This window comes from Perna viridis, chromosome 12 (assembly GCF_037379345.1).
Source record: "Perna viridis isolate PV_CMFRI_1.1 ecotype Kerala chromosome 12, ASM3737934v1, whole genome shotgun sequence".
Lineage (NCBI taxonomy): Eukaryota > Metazoa > Mollusca > Bivalvia > Mytilida > Mytilidae > Perna > Perna viridis.
Genome location: NC_142456.1, coordinates 17,847,840 through 17,867,923, shown reverse-complemented (window position 1 = coordinate 17,867,923; position 20,084 = coordinate 17,847,840). Strand labels below are relative to the sequence as shown.

General features: G+C 33.2%; 2 protein-coding genes across 3 annotated transcripts in view; one reads left to right on the top strand and one right to left on the bottom strand.

The window, feature by feature from the left end:
* LOC148601522 (AP-2 complex subunit mu) overlaps nt 1–20,084 on the top strand; it is a 23,192-nt gene extending 3,108 nt beyond the window's left edge. Inside the window, exons 1-10 of one of the 2 annotated variants that reach the window (XM_088554207.1) lie at nt 8,697–8,809; nt 10,888–10,980; nt 11,250–11,515; nt 12,056–12,274; nt 12,721–12,862; nt 14,565–14,696; nt 15,088–15,223; nt 15,745–15,842; nt 16,812–16,923; nt 18,705–20,084. In XM_088554207.1, the coding sequence (XP_088410333.1) occupies nt 10,907–10,980; nt 11,250–11,515; nt 12,056–12,274; nt 12,721–12,862; nt 14,565–14,696; nt 15,088–15,223; nt 15,745–15,842; nt 16,812–16,923; nt 18,705–18,839 (1,314 nt within the window). In that variant the 5' untranslated portion in view covers nt 8,697–8,809; nt 10,888–10,906 and the 3' untranslated portion in view covers nt 18,840–20,084. Of the gene's footprint in view, nt 1–8,696; nt 8,810–10,887; nt 10,981–11,249; nt 11,516–12,055; nt 12,275–12,720; nt 12,863–14,564; nt 14,697–15,087; nt 15,224–15,744; nt 15,843–16,811; nt 16,924–18,704 lie in introns of those variants that run through there. The other variant, XM_088554208.1, reaches the window with a different exon arrangement.
* Nucleotides 3,116–7,017, bottom strand: LOC148601523 (large ribosomal subunit protein eL22-like). The gene is made up of 4 exons (XM_088554209.1): nt 6,920–7,017; nt 5,706–5,831; nt 4,919–5,040; nt 3,116–3,304 (listed from the first exon to the last, which is right to left on the bottom strand). Exons 1-4 carry the CDS (start codon nt 6,926–6,928, stop codon nt 3,157–3,159), a joined length of 405 nt encoding a protein of 134 aa, XP_088410335.1. The 5' UTR covers nt 6,929–7,017; the 3' UTR covers nt 3,116–3,156.

Genomic DNA, 20,084 nt, shown 5'->3' with positions numbered 1-20,084 from the left:
TTTTTAATGTTATATAAATTAATTGGAGATAAATACTGTAATCTGATTGGTTAAAATAATTTTGTTATATCTTGTTTCGGCGCTAAATGTAATATATTACTTCAACTATGAATAAAATATTTCATTAAGGAATGTCCTATTAAATATTGACTTTTAGTATAAAGATTTGCTTCAGTGTTCATTCATGGATCACTTTTTATCTCGTTATCTCAGAAACAGTAAATGATAAAGTTAATTCTTAAAGCTCTTATATTTAGGCTGGAATTTTTCATATAGAATACCCCAAAAAATTTCAAATCGCACCAGAAATGAAAAAGTCCATTTTTGGGGCGTTGTTCCCTTTGGACCCGTGTAACTTAAATGGTGAAAGATCTGAAATCCCCCCCCCCAAAAAAAAAAGACAAGTGACAAGCAATCGTCAAGAAATCAGAAAAAAAATATGGTTTCTGGCCCTTTATTTTTATACTTGGCTCATGTCATAACCCAAAAACTCAACCTCAGTCTTATTTTTGTGTTATGGCACCTTGTAATACTATTTCAAAAAGAGTCATTCACTAATAGTCAAGTTATTGTTTGGACATCGGGAAAATGCACGTTTCTGGTCCCTAATTTCTAAAAAGTTCAAGTTTTTACCCCAAAAGTCAATCAAAGTCTGACCATTGTGGTATAGAATATTATGGAACAATATCAGACATTCATGTGCGTATATTTGCATTGTATAGTTAATTTACACGAAATGCTTGTTTTAGGCCCTTTTTGGTCCCCAATTCTAAAACAGTTCTTACCATGTCCCCCAAAACCAATACCAACCTTCCTTTTGTGGTTTGGAACCTTGTTATATATATATTTTTTTTATAAAAATCAAATAAATAATACCAAGTTATCGCATGAAAACCAAGTGTCTATACGGACGGCGGCGACAACGCCATACCAATATACGACCGCAGATTGTTGCGGTCGTACAAAAAGCAAAGACAATATAAATATCAAATATGTCAAAATTCCTATGAATCATACAAGTGGTAATTAATTATTTCTATCGCAATGATATAACAAGGGATGACACATTCAACGTATTATAGAAATATATACTATACTTGTACATGTATGTGTTTTGTAAAATTTATGTAAATGTTAAAGAAATAATACATTAAACGTTAAATTTTTTATTAATTGACGAGAAAAAAATCCTTTCGTTAATCGTTTAAATAAACAAAATTTAATTTGTTTAGTAATTTTCAGGCTACTCTGAATTACATGTGGGACAATCAGAACTGTGACATTATCAAAAGTGGGACAATCAGGGGTAAAGCCATGATATATTCCGGTCTGTCAAAAGTGTCCTTAACTGTAAGGCTTACATTGAACTTCCAACATATGGTACATTTGTCCCTTCTGGCATTACCCAAGACCGCAGAGGTCGAACCTGAACGGTAGGGGCAAATATGGACATTTTCTTACTTCTCAAGTTATCCAGAAAAAAAGGGGAAATGATTCTTTTTTCTGGTCCCTTATTCTTTAATACTTAGCTTAAGTCACAACCCTATGAATTCTTTTGTTTTATGGCATCTTGTAGTAAAATTTATACGTGGTCCATTCACTTCTACACTAGTGTCTGGCAAGAAGGAAATGCTTGCTTCTGAGCCCTAATTCATAAATTTTTAGAAGACACCCCCTCCCCCACAATCAATCGGTCTTCGTTCGATAGTAGTGCATCTTATCATTTCTTAGTATCTGGACATCACGTTTCTAATACCAAACTTCTTCAATGCCATGCCTAAACCCACAAAATCAACCCTTCTGACCATTGTGCAACACCCATCCATATCATAATTGAGTTTACAAAAATTGAACTTCTATGAAATGCTTGTTTTTTACCCAAATTCTAACCCTCCCCCCACCCCGAAATTTTTATCCTGGAAACAAAATGTTGCATTCTGGGCACATTTTGGAGGATAAGACATCTGATAAGGGGAGTGAAAACTCACCATTTTGTTCACAATATTTGCCCATCTCCCCGATTTTTTTTACGTTGAAGAAAAGGCGTACATGTTTCCTTTACGTGAGGCCTTTATTAGGGAATTTATCGGTCCATGAAGACTTGAATGTATTGTCATAACGCTTCATAACTTGGACTTCCTCCCCCATCTTTGTATTGTATCAGGGATTTTCCCCAAGTTCAAAATCTAGTGCGCCAACGAATAATCAAGGGAATCAATGTTATAGCGGTAATCAAAAGAATGCAATCCAGGGACAAAGACCAGACATACACAACAAAACATAAAGTAACTAAAATCTCACATACAAAGTAACAAAAGTAAATGAGCAACTCCGACTCCACTAAAAACTGGGAGCAAGGACCAAGTACACCGATAGGGTAAGCGTCCTCTGCTTTTCTAGAAACACCCGTAGAGTTGCTCATAAAAAGTCATGTCTGGGGAAGACAAACGAGGAAAGTAAAACTATGAACCATTGAATAAATCAGTTTTCATGACCACGACCATAAAACTTCTGTAGTGATAAACTTTTTAAATAGGTGCATATGTATTTAAATAGCCAATGAAAAGGTCGGTGTATATACTATGTCGGACATGCATTTCACTCTCCTTTATTAAACTCCCTCAGTAATGGCACAGTTGTCACATTATGGACTCGACCATAACATAGAATTGAACTAAATAGATCTAGGCATTCAACACTCGTGATAAGATTATGGTTATTCACCCTTCCAATTAAGTATTCTATTATTACATCTAGTTTAAGACAAAATACATTAATTGGGATAAACCACTTGACTTGTTCAAATTTCCATTCAGCTGAAATAATGCCTTCCTGACCTAAAGTTACCCCCAATTCCCAGCAAGTTAATTCTCAAGATCTCAACCAACGCATTTGACCATTAGCCCAAAAAATACAACAAATATATCCTGTATTCCTGGCTGTCTGGTACAAGTACAAACTAGCTTATGCAAGAAATGTGGAAAACTTACTGTAGGGTTAGGGTTTAGTGTTAGGGTTAAGGTTGTACATGTATGCTGTCCTTATACAAGTTAATATATTGTTTTACTCGTCCGTAAAATTAAGAACTTATAATAACATAGACAATCACACTCAATTTTCCCATTAACAACTTTATTTATATAAAGGTTGCCATAGTTATTCGTCTCCGTCTTCCTCCTCTTCATCTTCATTATTGATCTGGAAGTAACGGAGTTCATAAGAATCCTTGTTATTGGCAACAACACGAAGCCAATCTCTAAGGTTATTTTTCTTCAGGTATTTCTTGGTCAGGTATTTCAAATATCTAAAAAGAAATCGTATACATTAATATTCATGTTAAATCAATAAATCTAGTTCAGGTTGGTGCTTATTTTGTCCTTCACTCAGAAAATAAAAAGCCGCAATTGATAGTTTCATTAATTATCAAACGGTAATTCCAAGTTTTCATCATGGAAGGACAAGATTACTGTGAAAGTACTTAAATTCGTGGATACCAATTTTCGTGGATCAGGGAAGAAACACAAGTTCGTGGATTCTTAAATTTATGCTTTGAATGTTTTCAGTGTACACATCAATGGGAATCTCTTTATCGTTGGGAACCAAATTTCGTGGTTTGGTCTACCCACGAAAACCAGGAAAATTGGTACCCCACGAACAATACTACTTTCACAGTATATTCCATGTATACATGTATTTATACTGTTTCACTCAATTCTTCAATACTTTTCTGACCAACATTATCTTAATTTGACAGCATTATAAAATAGACTTAACATCTCGCATCAACTCCTACCTTCTACCAATCTATTTTACACAAGTATGAATTTTTGAATTTATCTTGAGACATTTCCATTTTTTTACAGCAATGAATTTTGAATTAATTATAAAGTCAAAAGTCAATTTAAAGAATACAAGCCTTTAAAGAGGCATTCAGGTCTATGACGAAATGACAAAAGGGAGGGGATTGAAGGTCACTTGTGTAAAAAAATTTTAACCGACACATTTCATTTTGGTGAGATAAAGTCATGGCAAAATTCATCGGACATGACTGGTACTTTTAACCACCGGTCTGGTAAAATTTGCGCGAGTAGATGTCTGGTAAATTTTTTTTATTACACACACTTGAACGGGAACTTCTGGTTATAAAGATGGCGTCCGAATCAAGGCAAATTTAAATTCGGTCCGGCAGATAATTGTTCAGTCCAGCATATTTTGTTAGATTGTGGGGCAAAATGTACGACAGGACGAAAAATGATGTTGCCAGGTCTGGAGATACAATGTATGTTATTTAGTTTTGTTCAAATTTTTTTCTTTTTTGTCATGTATAGAACTTGAATAGTTGGGAAATTGGACTTTACTGTGAAAACCAAAATCTCAAATTTTGATGCAGTGAAAATAGCAACTTCCTACTTCTTTTCAAATACAATACTAATTGCCTCTTCGTCGAATCATGTAAAGTCCATGAATTTTCACATGGTATTATCTTATATCTCAATTTTACAGAAATTTTGAAAGCCCAGTTTTTTCAATGGCTTATGCCCTTGTTTGGTAAGCTCAACTTTAAAAATAGGTTGCTTCCTCAGAAATAAAAAGCCGCTCGAGTAGTTTCATGTTTTTATCAAACGGTAATTCCAAGTTTTCATCACTGAAGCAACAGTCACTGGCAACACTCAATCACAGTAATTCATTTCACTAAACAAACTCATTTTATTAACTGCTGAACAAATTGAAGTTCAGTCTTTGAAATCAACATGAATTAACCTACTTTGAAACACCATATACAACTAAAATTGAAGGAATTGTAGGACCACTACTAAATTGATCTGTGAAAATTACACTCGTGTTTAAAATTCAATACAAAATATGAAAAAAATCAACTCTTCATTCATTCCTAATGAAATTCTTTCTCTTTACATACCTCTTTGAGAATGGAATATCTGAAGTCAAGTTGACCTTGTTCTTGTTCCTTTCTAAGACAACATTGCTACCCATGTTGTTAGTTTTGCCATTTACTTTGATTCTCTCCTGGAGGAACTTCTCCTGTATCAGAAACCATACCATGATGGATTAGGGAAGATAACCCTAACCCAAGCTAGGGAGGTTACCCTAACTAGGACTAGGGAAGTGAGCCCTAGTTAAGTGACATCATTAATTATTTTAAATATAGGATGCAATAATAAGCATTATGCAAAATAATTGGGGTAGTCTAGAAATACAAAACCAAAAGTGGTTGTACCCCATGGCACTTAAGTGCATCATTTAAACCTTTATATTAAAAAATTCATTTCAATTTCATCAAGTCATCACATTAAGTACAACATGTACATGTATAACTTTCTTCTATTTTTAATTAAAAAAAATCCTATTCAATCCCAAATTTACAATGACATGATCCTGACAGACTTCTACCAAATATCCAATTTTAATGTTCTTTTCAATAGATTTAGTTCAGCTAGTGCTTACTTGGAAGATATTTGTCCTCCACTCAGAAAATAAAAAGCCGCAATTGATAGTTTCATATATTATCAAACGGTAATTCCAAGTTTTCATCATGGAAGGACATACCCACATAATGTATATTTTTTTTGTATTTACATATTTCTTGAATCTCTAGGCAACATTTTTCAGCATTCGAAAATAAATACTGTGAACCAGAATTCTTGCATCAACTCCTACTTTCTACTTATCAAGTCTACAATACTTACAAAGTTTACAACATCCATGATGCCATCTTCTACTGGATGGGTACAGTCAATGGTGTACTTCAAGGCACTCTTCTTCTTGCCTTTGCCCCTTTTGCCTGCAGATGGCTTGCTAACTTTTTTGACAACCTACAATAAAACCACACATGTACTTTCTTTATTGAAGGTCGTCTGAACATGGCTGAAATATTGCTGCTCGGATGTTAAACCCCAACAAACAAACAAACTTTATTGAAGGATAAGCATGCCTACATTTATTAAAAGTTGGTTGTATCAACTCTAACAGTAATACACCATGGGGCTGACACAGTGCAGTTCAACCTCAAGCTATGAACATTTTTTTTATATTATATACAAATGAATATGTGACAGTCTCATTTGATGTTGCATACATTGAAGAAGCAAGCACTTATTTTTGTTCCTTAAGAGTTAAACATTACAACAATGAGATGGGTTCACAGAAAAATTAAGACTGCTCAGACATCCAACAGATGACTTGCTAGACAAGCTAAGGTCATGCGATATTCATGGTTTGTCCCATATCCATAACACAGGAATTTGCATACCAAACTTTGTGAACTATTATTCATTGCTTTAATTGGTGTTTGACAAGTTGAAACTAGGTATGCAACGAAGGTTCAAACATATAATAATATTACATGTTTTTCTGCAGAAACTAACTCAGCTTCTCTGGCAAATCAGCCATTGTGATGTTGGAGCAATCTCGTACCAACAGTAAAATATCTTGGAAAACGACATGCAGCTCAGAAGAAATCCAAGGCGACTCTTAGCACCTCTTTTGTAATTAAAAAATTTGCAGAAAAACAACAGACAGCAGTCCTTCACCGACTGGGCAAGTCGTCCAGTGATTAAGCACAATTTAAAACTCGGTATACTATAATAGGTGTCAATAAATTTTAGATCAATCTTTTTAATCAATATGAACATGATCTTAAGTATGTGATGCCGAGTATAGACCAAAAAGATCATGTCGAGGTTACATCAAAATTGTAGAAACTGGACCACATGGTGGGAATTTAACATTTAGACCCACGTGTGCCGATGAAAATTATATATTTAATTGCAAACTGCGTAATAAAGAGGGTTCAACAGTTATGATAATGCTTTTCTTTTAAGAAATTTAGTAAAAAGACTTTTTGATTAGTAGCTACTGAACGCAAATTTTAACATGATTTGTATCTAAGCTTTGAACACACCTGCGGCATGACGAACAGCGTGGTGAAAAGGAAGATTTTCGGGACGTCACACGTGACAAAAGTGATTTTATTTTTCTTGGTAATAAGTCTTTTGATTGTAAATATAGTTATGGATTGAACAATTAAATAAATACTTGAGTTGTTGAATATATCCATATCAGTTTCTTGGAATTACAGTGTAAAATATTATAATGGAGCATAGTTTGGAGAGTATAGGATTTTGGTATTCTGAATTAAAGACGGTAAATTCGATCTCATATCCTTTTAGTCCGAGTTACTGATAATCAAAATGAGAATTAATAGTACGTTATACCTCCAAAATTAAAATGATCTTCAAAAGTTTTATTCGTGGTATATATATGTAATACTAAGATTTACAATTAAAATCTCTCTCCGGAGTCATGAGGTAGCAACCATTGTTTTTTTCTGTCTGGGGAGAAAATGCCGGAAGAAAATTTGATTTATCACTGGATAGAGAAAAAATAGTTTGTTTAAAAAAAATACAAAAATAAAAATAAATCATGCTGTCTATGTGAAAGATCATGAATTTTATATTACAGATGTGCTATCATATATGTTCCCTTCAGTTATCGGAAACGCAAATGAAACTTTATTCCTCTCTGAAAGGAACAGAACAAAACAGACTTAATTTGGTTCAATCCGATATATATATATACGAATAATTACAAACACAATATAAGACAAAACACGCACATATGCTAATTTCAAACTTAGCTCTACAATATAAATTAAATGCAAAAAGGGTGTTTTCCTTTAATTTCACATTGACATACATTAACAATAAGGTATATTAAATAGACTGGTGAGGTCAGAATGTAAATTTATATTAATAGGTATATAAAAAAAAACAAACAAAAAACCCAAAAAAAACATACACAATTATCAAAAAGTTAGGGCTTAATATAAATTTCTCTTTGTAAAGGTACATTTGATTCATGATTCCATTTTTGCAGTCAGATATTTATTGCTTTCCCAAACAATTTTCCGTAGTCCATTGCAAGAGTAGCTGTAGCGCTGGCGAGTAATGGGTAATACTGCAAGGCTTATCTAAACACGAGAAGATTATGATTTGTTCTTGTTTACAAGTTTAAAACCTGCTTGGTATCATAATAAAGATCTGTAAAAATATGTAGGTCTATGATAACGTTGACCTGTCCTTAACTACAAATATAATACATATTACAAACCGTGAGAGAGATACACAATTACCAAAGCGAATTATTATTATCATTATAATAACGGATAACATCTTGCTTTGCCAGCGAGTCTCCATTGTAAAAAGAAAGGTACAATAAATAATTCACAAATACAAAATACAAATATTTTCGTTCAAACAGATTTACAATAAATGGTTACGACACAATACACAAAGTTGAACATACAAGAAATGACAGTTCTAATAATTAACCATATTGATAAACTGGAGCGGGGGTGCCTTAAACTAATACTTTATTTATTTGACGGGCTTAGCATTTATTTATATATGAAATATTTAATTAGAATAATCAAACAGTTACTGCTCATATGTAGTCGACCGTATTTGTTTGTTTTAGTTTGTTTTCCATTAATCTAATTTGATTGGGTTTCCAGTAAGGAGGGCTAAATAATGAAATCTGGAAAAAATAGCATTCCCACTACCTTTGCTTCGACAGTATATCTATGCCATACGATTGGCTTGTGTATTATTTTATTATTATTATTATTATTATTATTTTATTTTATTTTTTTTTTTTGGTGGGATGAGTACGAATGTTAAAGTATCTTTCCGAAATCGATAACAGGTTTTAGGTACTTTTTCCAATTTACCGGAAGCGATTTTCACACTTCGATTTTTCCCTCATTAAGGATGATCATTCATTATCTCTATCGGTAAGATTTACCCACGGCCCTTAAAGCTTCCTTTTGTGACTTTAATGTGCGTCGGGATATATTTCAGCATTATGCCGGTATTTGCAAATTACCTCAGACACGGACAAGGAACAAGGAGTTGGTGGGCGTATCTTCCACCCATTTTCTTGTGTCAGTTGTGATTTGATTTTGTTGAAGGAAGCCCAAAATGTGCATAAGGGTACAAATGAGTTGGTCATTATAATTGTATTTAATCTCAGTGTGTCAGGTTTTATATGCTTTATAGTTGAAAGAAAGAAATGTAGTGTCACCCTTGACCTACAAGGCTACATGTATTTTTTACTAGAGACTATAGACAAGTATAGTATAGAGTAGAGACTTCATTTTGTTCCATTCACTGTCGACGTGTACTTGAAGTTCTACTGGTCAATGAGGAATTCTCTCTTGCCAATGAATTTTGCATCCTCATCTGTGAAACAAGTTCATGCCCAAAATTTTCAGAAAAAAACATTTAACAGATTGCTGATTTTTGCTTTTAAAATAAGCTATAATGCAACAGTTTTCATTGAGGAATAAAATTTTGGTGAGCAGATTGACAAGAATTGCTTCTGTCTTGAAAACTGTGAGATCTACTGGTATTAAAGCAGGCTAATACAATTTATATACATACATTTACTTGTAACTCACCATGCAGTGAATACACAATGCAGTCAAAGCCATATTTTAACTTAGCAAAACATGTCATGAATGTTGCCTCATGTACATCTTCAATGCAAAAACCACTGTTTTGTAATGTGACACATGTACACAGAGTTTGAACTAAAAAAAATGTAAAGATGGCCTAGTAGGCTTCCTAATACTATAGTTTGGTGGCCCACATGACTGTTTAGGGGCTTACAGCAAAGACTGGCATCTCGCGTAAGCGAGCTGCTTTTATGGCCTAAGGGGTTTGGGGGCCACTAAAGGACCAAGATGGGGCATTTCCTGAATCATAATTGATATCCAGAAATCACAATTTAATGCTGTAGATTTGTAAATTTTCTTAATTTTATTTTGCCCTTTGAGGGCCTTTTGCAAAATGAACAAACCACACCATTATTTGAGTCTAACAACAATGTCTTGTTTAAATGCTATTCTTTTAAAAGTTGTGTAGACTGCTGCTTTGGTTTTTCATACTCTGTGGCATTCAGCCTTTTTTAGGAGTTTGTCTTTTATAGAAAAAAAACAACACTTAAATTGGTTTTGGCAAGACATTTCTACTTTTTTCCAACTGGATATTCAAGTTAAATTTTAAAATATTTAGGCAGACAAAGAAAGTTTAATAAACTTTAAATTTCTGCAACTTTCAGTTTAAACTTCAAGGAATGGCATGGTTCGTACAATATCAAACTACTTGGCATGTTTAGAATAATTATTTGTTATGTTGTTCATGTTAAAGTAGTTATTAATTCACAAATATCAAATTTATGCAAAAAATTTCGCTGCTGAGCAATGCCACTGTTAGAGAGAATGATCATTGTTCTTCTGTAGTGGAGATAGAATTTGTATGCATGACAAATGTAAACAAATCGAACATTAGGCATGTTGTGCAATGTAAATAAAGTCCTATTTTATTATTGTCATAGTGAGAACTATTTGATATACAATGTATAATTATTCTATATTTAAATTTTCAAGTGGGGGACTAAGATGATAATTTTATTGGCCCATTCCAACATTTACTAAAGATGGACTGCATGTACATTTGTAATTTAACCCTTTTGATTAGGTTTTCAATTGCTTTACATTCATGCAAATTAAAGCATAACATTAACTAATTACATGGTACAAAATGTACATGTTTGTCCTTTGTCTTGAAACAAAACTTCATGTTTGTGTACATGAAGGTGTACTCAGTTTTTTTTTGTATTTTGTTTTGAGTGCTCAAAGAAGCCTTGTTGCAATAGAACCTGTCTAGATTTTCATGCATGCCAAATCTCTTTTTTAAATTATAGCTGAACTTAATTTTTTTTGGTCAATGCTTTTTTTCTTAGCATCTCTTTGAACCGTAAGTCTATGAGGAGTTACTGTTCTTGAATTTTAGTGATTTTTTTTTTCAGGTAGCTACAAACTAAGAAAATGATAGGTGGTTTGTTTATTTACAACCACAAAGGAGAAGTCCTTATATCGAGGGTGTATAGGGATGACATTGGGTGAGTCATTAATCATTATAAATTAGAACATCTTCATAAATTCTTGTTGTTAAAAGAAATTCAATCAGTGCCCTTTAAATTTAATTCCTTGGTTATCAAAGGAGAACAAGGTCTTTATTGCACACATGTACATCTAAAAGCAACACCTTAATAGAATATAGAACATTTTAATCACTATTATTCTTTTTTTTTTAAGCAACCTCTTATTTGTGCTTTGCCTTTTCAGCACTGACTGTTTTACATGTTTTGTTTATATTTTCCTATTTTAGGCGTAATGCAGTAGATGCGTTTAGAGTGAATGTTATTCATGCTCGTCAGCAGGTGAGGTCACCAGTTACAAATATTGCTAGAACAAGTTTCTTCCACATTAAACGTTCTAATATTTGGCTGGCAGCTGTTACGAAACAAAATGTCAATGCATCTATGGTGTTCGAGTTTCTTCTCAAGATGGTGGAGGTCATGCAGTCTTACTTTGGAAAAATAACTGAAGAAAACATCAAGAACAACTTTGTATTAATTTATGAAATTCTTGATGGTAGGTACCAAGATTACTGTTACAAGTTTACAAACATGTAAGGGTATTGATTAAAAATTGAATTAGGAGATCTGTCAAATACATGTTTTACGTAAATCATTTATTTGTATTTATTTGGCTAGATTTTATGAGCATTATTTTAAAATGTAATTCTAGCTCCTTAAAACTAGCTCCTTTTCAGTTGATATAATTGTGGTTTTAGACATTACTAAAGAAATTCTTCAGGTCAAAATTAAAGGTGAACTTTCAGAATAAATGATGAATGCTCTCTAATCACACAATGTTTTGGTAAAATCAGCTGCTATATTTGTATAATATTCTACACAAAACTTCATGAGCTGTTATCAAAGACTTTGATAAGGAACTTGTCTGGCTGATTCTTTATTTTTAACATTTTTTCTTACACTACTAGTCAATTTTTCTAAACATTTCTGCTAGATAAAAATGATATTTGTTCGATGCTTTTATTATTTTTTGCCATGACATTTGCTAACTCTCACATGTCTCAGTAAGATTATTATGGTATTATTATTATTCCAGAAATTCTAGACTTTGGATACCCACAGAATACAGATGTAGGAATACTCAAAACATTTATCACTCAACAGGGTGTCAAATCTCAGAGTAAAGAGGAGACAAGTCAGATAACGTCTCAGGTCACTGGACAGATTGGCTGGAGACGTGAAGGGATCAAGTATCGTAGGAATGAACTCTTTCTGGATGTTTTGGAATCTGTTAACCTGCTGATGTCACCACAAGGTATATAAATATAGTGCTATTGTGGATATTGCTATACATGTATGCACCTACCTATCAAAATTGGAAAACTAGAATCTGGTAAGAAAATGGGCTGACATGTATTTTTTTTAATGCAGTTAAAGGGTGCAGATTCACACTGTATACTTACCATAGTCTTACTGAGTAGTCAGGTTGGTTTTAGTAAAATTCTTAAGTATAGTGTACAATGTACAGCATTATTTCAGATGGCAAGCAGGGCTTTAAAAAGTTACAGGAGTAGTAGTCCTTATATGTACATTGTAAATCGAAAGATAAGTTGCTCCCTGTCCATATTTTTCACAGCAAAGTGGGCGGAATATTCAGATGTATTAGGTAGATATTGCTGCCTTCTGTCTACTTTTAAAAGTACAGGGCTAGAGTACAGGGCTAGCTTAACATTGGCAACTTATAAAATTTACTTTTTTCAGGTCAGGTCCTGAGTGCCCATGTAGCCGGTAAAATTGTAATGAAGAGTTATCTCAGTGGTATGCCAGAGTGTAAATTTGGTATCAATGATAAAGTTCTGATGGATAGTAAAGGAAAGAGTCTGGATACAACAAGTGGAACAAGGTATACTTAAGGCAGTTTTATAGCGCATGTAATGATTATATTTATGGGGGTAGATTGGGTCTTCCCTTGATTAAATGACAATCAACAGATGGGACTTCTTTAGGTACATGGTGTACAAATGTATGTTGAACAATTAAGTAGGATATTTAAGCTTTCTATCATTATCTATTGATGTGTCTGGTAGAAGTTTAAATCTCCTTCTCAATTGATCTCAGTTGATCTCTTTTTCAATTATCCAAGTGAATTAAATAAGGAATATTATCCATTGATGGTTATTTAATCAATGGAAAACCCACTATACGGCATAGTCATCATCATTGTATATGCTGTAAATATAAATCCATTACATGTATTAACTAGCTGATTGTTAGAAGAATATATGGGTCTTACTTATGCAGATAGACCTAGGTTAAGGGGCATAACTCTTACAATTCAATGGTACGCTTGTGTAAACCAGTTTACATACATGTAAATCTCATGCAAGCATCAAAGTAACTAAGATTGATTTCCTTCCATTTCAAATGAATGCTTCATATGTTTTGGTGAAATTCTATATGATACAAACATATACAATGAAAATCACAAATGGTGTACATAATTGTATGCATTCATAATGTCAGTCGTGCAGCTTTGTTTTGAACAAGACTTACTCCCTGTTGATGGATTGTTGATGCTGTCTTGATGTTGTTTCTAGGGTTGCATGTGAACTAGGTTGATGGAGTCATTGTCACATACTTCTCTGCTTCACATTAATACACTGCATTTTGTATGTTCACAAAGCCCTTGTGTCTAGTAAAAGTAATGAAAGTGCTTGCTGTAAAGTCATTAGCATGATACCCCTGTCCAATAAAAGTAATGAAAGTGCTTGACGTAAAGTCAGTAACATGTTGCCCCAGTCTAGTAAAAGTAATAAAAGTGTTTGCCTTAGTCATTAGCATGATACCCCTGTCTAATAAAAGTAATGAAAGTGCTTGACGTAAAGTCAGTAACATGTTGCCCCAGTCTAGTAAAAGTAATAAAAGTGTTTGCCTTAGTCATTAGCATGATACCCCTGTCTAGTAAAAGTAATGAAAGTGTTTGCCCTAAAGTCAGTAACATGATACCCCTGTCTAGTAAAAGTAATGAAAGTGTTTGCCTTAGTCATTAGCATGATACCCCTGTCTAGTAAAAGTAATGAAAGTGTTTGCCCTAAAGTCAGTAACATGATACCCCTGTCTAGTAAAAGTAATGAAAGTGTTTGCCCTAAAGTCAGTAACATGATACCCCTGTCTAGTAAAAGTAATGAAAGTGTTTGCCCTAAAGTCAGTAACATGATACCCCTGTCTAGTAAAAGTAATGAAAGTGTTTGCCCTAAAGTCAGTAACATGATACCCCTGTCTAGTAAAAGTAATAAAAGTGTTTGCCTTACAGTCATTAATATGATACCCCTGTCTAGTAAAAGTAATGAAAGTGCTTACCCTTCTCCCAGTAGCCCAAAGCCCTGGTTTAGTAATAGTAAAGACAATGCTTGCCTTAAAGAAAATAGCCCAATTCATTTGTATTGTAACAGATGATTTGGGACATTGAAAAGATGTTTCACTTTCTTTTTTGGCTGGGAAATTGTGTATATATAATTTCTTTTAAAAAACGATTCTGTAAAATAAGGCTTGTTTGAAAAGTTTAAAGGAATGGAATGTAGAGATTTTCTTATCTTCTTTTACAGCACCAATGCCAGCGGTAAGAGCAACATTGCCATTGATGACTGTCAGTTCCATCAATGTGTAAAACTCAGTAAATTTGAGACAGAGCATAGTATCAGCTTCATCCCACCGGATGGAGAATTTGAACTGATGAGGTAAGGAAAATTTAAAGATAGAGTGTATGTGTGCATCAACCAGAAACTGGTAAAAAGTGGGACTACTTTACTAATATGCATTTGGTTATTTGATATGTTAAAGCAAGTTTTGTCTTGTCTAAGGGGAAATAATTTGTGCTTGTAATTGGATGACAATTTTAATACATGTAATTAAGTTTTAAGCATTTCAATGACTGTTTATGTGATCTAATATTTCCTTGAAAAGGCAAAGTCTTCTGTAGATATTGAAAAAGGATGTGATTTGTGTCAACTGTTTCTTTTTCTTTTCATTATCTGATTACATTTTATTAGGAATTTATACATGCATTCTAGTTTCAGAGCAAATGCTATATATAGCAAAATTCTTGAAGATATTTGTCTTTTATTTAAGGTATCGTACAACTAAAGATATTAGCTTACCATTCCGTGTAATTCCATTGGTTAGAGAAGTAGGTCGTTCTAAGATGGAGGTCAAGGTTGTAGTCAAATCCAATTTTAAACCATCTCTACTGGCTCAGAAGGTGGAAGTAAGTTTACATCTTCAGTTATTTTTTTTCTCACCCTTTTCCCCCCAAACCGACAGAAGGTTGTTCACCTTTGAAAAATGGTTATTAAGCCAATAATCTTTTTACAAAGGGAAGGTGCTCACATTGCCGAAAGGTTCAGTGTACCATCTGTAAAGTAGGGACAGAGACAAGGCTTTCAAAAGGTTGAGGAGCACTCAGTCAATCATTAATTTTAAAAGTTGATGGATGACTCTCCACTACAAAAATTATGCAAGATTTATATGTAGCAAGTGGAAATTACTGCATACTTTCAAAAGCACTGCAGAGGGACACAATTGAAAAAAAGATGGAACTGAAAAAAATAAAAAATATAAGGGCACTTCCCTGAAATCCTGGAATTGGTTCTGGTGGTGTCACAATTCCTATATAGAAAAGCATGGCAAATTATTTTTTTTGTGAATTGACAATAGATGTTGATTATGTTGGGAAAGTCTCAAAAGAAAATTTGGCCACAGTTCTTTTAACATTTTTGAATTTTACAGGTACGCATTCCAACGCCATTGAACACAAGTGGTGTCCAAGTCATCTGTATGAAGGGCAAGGCCAAATACAAAGCTAGTGAGAATGCCATTGTTTGGAAGTAAGTAAATGTAGCACATAAAAAAGGGGGAGGTTAATTAGAAAGATATAGACAACAAGTTAGGGCAAGACTTAATACAATAAGAGTGAATTCTGTTAGCTTGAATAACATTTTTGTGTATACAAATTCCTGATGCATTGTTTCAATGTTCACAGGATATTTTTTATGTTTCTACAAAAAATAATAATAAAAAAAAACAATAATTGAAACTGAAGAAATGAAAGTATTTCTTTATTGCAACATGCTCTATTTATTAAGAGTAATCAAGGGAACCAAGGTTATAGCGGCAATCATAAGAATGTAATCCAGGAACAAAGACAAGACATGGAAAACAGACATATACAACAAAGAACAAAAAGTAACTAAAATCATACATACAAAGTAACAAAAGCAAATGAGCAACTTGGACTCCACAAAAACTTGGGAGCATGGACCAGGTGCACCGGTAGGGTAAGCATCCTCTGCTTTTCCGGGGTAGACAAACGAGGAAAGAAAAACCATGACTCGTTGAATAAATCAGTTTTCATGGTGCAGATGGATACACCATAACAATCGCAGGTGCTAAGGGATGTTGCCACAGATGGAAGAAAAGTTGATAATTCTGAACGAAAAGTCATCAAGTTTGTCGTAAAATTTTGGCCAATAGTTTTCCTTGACCATTGAGTGTAGGTCAAGATATGAGGCTTACTTCACAGTGTCTGTAGTATCCTTTATATTAAGGAAGGAGATATGAAAATATAAACATATTTCATTGGCATACATGTACATGTAGTAATGACTTTTTGTAAAATTTGTTACTCTTAACATTTGCAATTTTCTACATGAATAAAACTTGTCACCAAATTGATCAACTTTGTATAACATGTGACTCATTAATAAAGTTAAATGAATTATTTGAATAAGATGTTACTTTTATTTATAAAGGTCAAGATTTAATTAGTATTATTACATGAAAATATTTTTTGCCAGAATAAAGAGGATGGGTGGCATGAAGGAATGCCAACTGAGTGCAGAGATTGAACTTCTCAATACAAATGAGAAGAAGAAGTGGACCAGGCCCCCTATCTCAATGAACTTTGAGGTGAGATATTTATAGTCAAAAGGTCGGGAAAAGAGTCAACATCCCAAATAACAAAAAAATTACAACATTTCCGTAATGGGGGATGGGGGAGGGGACAATGCAAGAGATGATCCAAACACTTTGAAAAAGAGGGATGCCAGTAGTGGTTCCTTGGAAAAGTTGGGGTGCTAGGACAATATTTACCATTTTTTTCCCAAACATACACATGAAAACAACAAATTTTTCCGTAAAAAGGAGGGGTGCCAACCCTGCTACCCCCTGGATCCACCACTGCAATGACTATCCAACATTCCAAAGCAAGAAACTATTTTTTGTTGGCCAGTTATAATTGAGGTATGTGTTCTTTTGTGCAGTAAGTTTTGTTCTTTGTGTGTTGTTATTTTTGTGTTCCTGATATCTTCTTGTCTAAGGATTCACCCTTTGTGTCGTAATTTTTGTGTTCATGATATTTTCTTGTCTAAGGATTCTCCCTTTGTGTGTTCCTGTACCTTTATTATTTCTGCTTTTTATCTGACGACCAATGATTGTTATTTTTTTACGCTAAAAACATACAATAAATAAGCTTAAAAAATTCAAACCAATACATGTATATCCTCCGTAGCTTAGGTTTCAGTACAGTAAAACATGTCTACACAAGATCCTGAATAATCAGAAAATCTGTCTAAACTAAACACATTTTATTGTGTGTTTATAAAAAAGAACCTTTGTAAACCAAAACCATGTTTAAGGATGTAAATTGCACATGTTCAGTCATGTTTGTCAGATTTTCAGACTCCTCTGGTTTTATCCATTTTACAATAAACTTTCTGCTGGTAACCCTCACCTTTTTTATAATTTCATTAAATACACCTTCAAAGTTTTTTTTAAAGGTTGTTATTTCTTACCTACAAAACATATGAAAAGTCTAGAGAAATCCTTTTCCCGCCATTATTTCAAATTCTTATATCTTAAAAATGAACACACTGACCAATCTGTTTTTCTTTGTACATTGTTCTACATGATTTCACAAATCTTTCTTTTTCTTAATCAGAGCAGCAAACATCCTTAAGTCCCATAGGAATCAGTTTATCAGGCTTCACTGAATTTGTATAACTGTTTGGGGTTTACCTTTGGTTAGGGCTATTTCAGAAATAAATGTACGAGGGGATCGGGAGGCACTTTTTATTTGACCCCACCATGCATACAATTTTAATTCAGTACCATTCTGTGTAAGAATCAGGCAAGGGGCAGCACATCATAATTCTTAATTTGGTCTTTTTTGCCTCAAACTTATTCAAATACATAGAAAACAACTATTAAACTATTTAAATTTATCCTGAAACTTTGTGGTGACGTAGACAATTTTTTGACTGCTTATGTAAGGGAAAACTTCGGGAAAATCTTCCTGCCATTTTTCCATATTGCTTTTCAACTAAATTTGACCTATCAATATCATAAAAACGTGAACTTTACAAACACTTTGACAGTATTTTCTTGAGGTTATGAGGATAAATACTTGGGTAATGCAATAAATAATCTGTGTATTTTTTCTTCATGTGCCACACCTTATACAAATGTTGCCTGATTCTTAGATGGAGAAGTACTTAATTGAGGTGCTTCCCAACACTCTCGCAATTTATTCTGGAACAGCCCTTATTGTGTATATTTGACAAAATAGATGTTTTGATATAATACCAAAACCTAACCCTTGTTTTAGTATATAGTTACTACAAAATAGCCAAAACTGTGACCTCTGTATTTTTGCTGCTCAAAAAATTAACCTTTTTTTTCATATTTTTTAGGTTCCTTTTGCTCCATCAGGTTTCAAAGTTCGTTACTTGAAAGTCTTTGAACCTAAATTAAATTACAGTGACCATGATGTTATTAAGTGGGTTCGATATATTGGTAGAAGTGGATTGTACGAGACTCGATGTTAACAGATCAGCACCACTAGAACATTTAAATGAAAAAGAACTCTGTGACAAACAAATAGATAAGAATGAGTCTCTAATCGCGTCATGTTTTAAATAAATGGTGTACCTTAATGTCAAGTGATGTAATTTTGTTAGGATATATTATACTTGTATACATGCATGTTCAGATATATACATAAACTGACCAAGTGTTCATGCTATATCTTTTAAGACCCTTTAATCAGATTCCTACCATAATGAGCAACATCTGAAGCAATTTCACTATTTGTGTTTGTCATGTTAAAGTAGGCAAGATGCTCTTAAAATTATGAAATTTCAATGTTTCTTCTCTGCTTTGCTTTATTTCAAATTTATGTTTAGCTGGTATTATCTACCTTCCTATAGCATGTTCAGGTGTAACTGTAAAATAATTGAGTATTAAAGGAAGAGTTTATGCATTTTTCACTCAAAAAAATATTTATTACATTGATGCATAATTTCAATAGTTTCAAACTGATATTTAACTGGTAAATATTGCAGAAATGCCTACAATGAAGAAAACTTCATTCATTCAACTCTTTTTGCTATATTTCTGAGTGATGATATAGTGTGAGGCTCTCTCCATTAGACACTCATGTAATTGACCTGTGTTTTTTATTTTGTTTGTAGACCATCTGTATGGATAGAAGATTTTATCACATGCTATGTTCAAATTCAATGTGCAATCCTTTTTGGCAGGGAATTTACAATGTGAAGGAACTTTTATACATGGGTATCAACTCTTTGTCATTTGTTATTCATGAATTTCACAAGATCATAAATTCTCCCATGTTAAGCTGGTGATTAAAAATGTACTTGACTTTTCAATGACCAGTTTGTAATAAAACGTCTGCAAGACCTTTCCTGCCATTTCACATGTTGTTAGGATTCTACAGATTCCATGGGAGAAAAAGATTTTCCTGAAGCCTATTCCTGATTAAATTATTATCCACTTTCTGTGGTTAAGTCAAGATTTTATCATGCTCTTTAAAGCTTGCATTTTGAAAACTAATTTTACCATCTCAAGTAGAGAAATAATTTAAACTGAAGGATAATCCAAATATTTTTAACAACAAAAATAAAACAATTTGTTGGGAATTTGAATTAACCTCATGGTAAATTGATACCCAATGAACAACAGTTCTTCGTCAGTAGATTGTAATGCATTAATAAAAGATGAAAAATTACATTAGTAAAATAAATGTCATTATGATCAATGATTTACTGTAA

Bases quoted from the DNA above. Each gene is read 5' to 3' on its own strand.
- LOC148601523 (XM_088554209.1), bottom strand. The intron at 5,041-5,705 runs GTAAGTATTGTA...TTTCTGATACAG, and splicing joins TCATGGATGTTGTAAACTTT to GAGAAGTTCCTCCAGGAGAG. The intron at 3,305-4,918 runs GTATGTAAAGAG...ATTTCTTTTTAG, and splicing joins GATATTCCATTCTCAAAGAG to ATATTTGAAATACCTGACCA.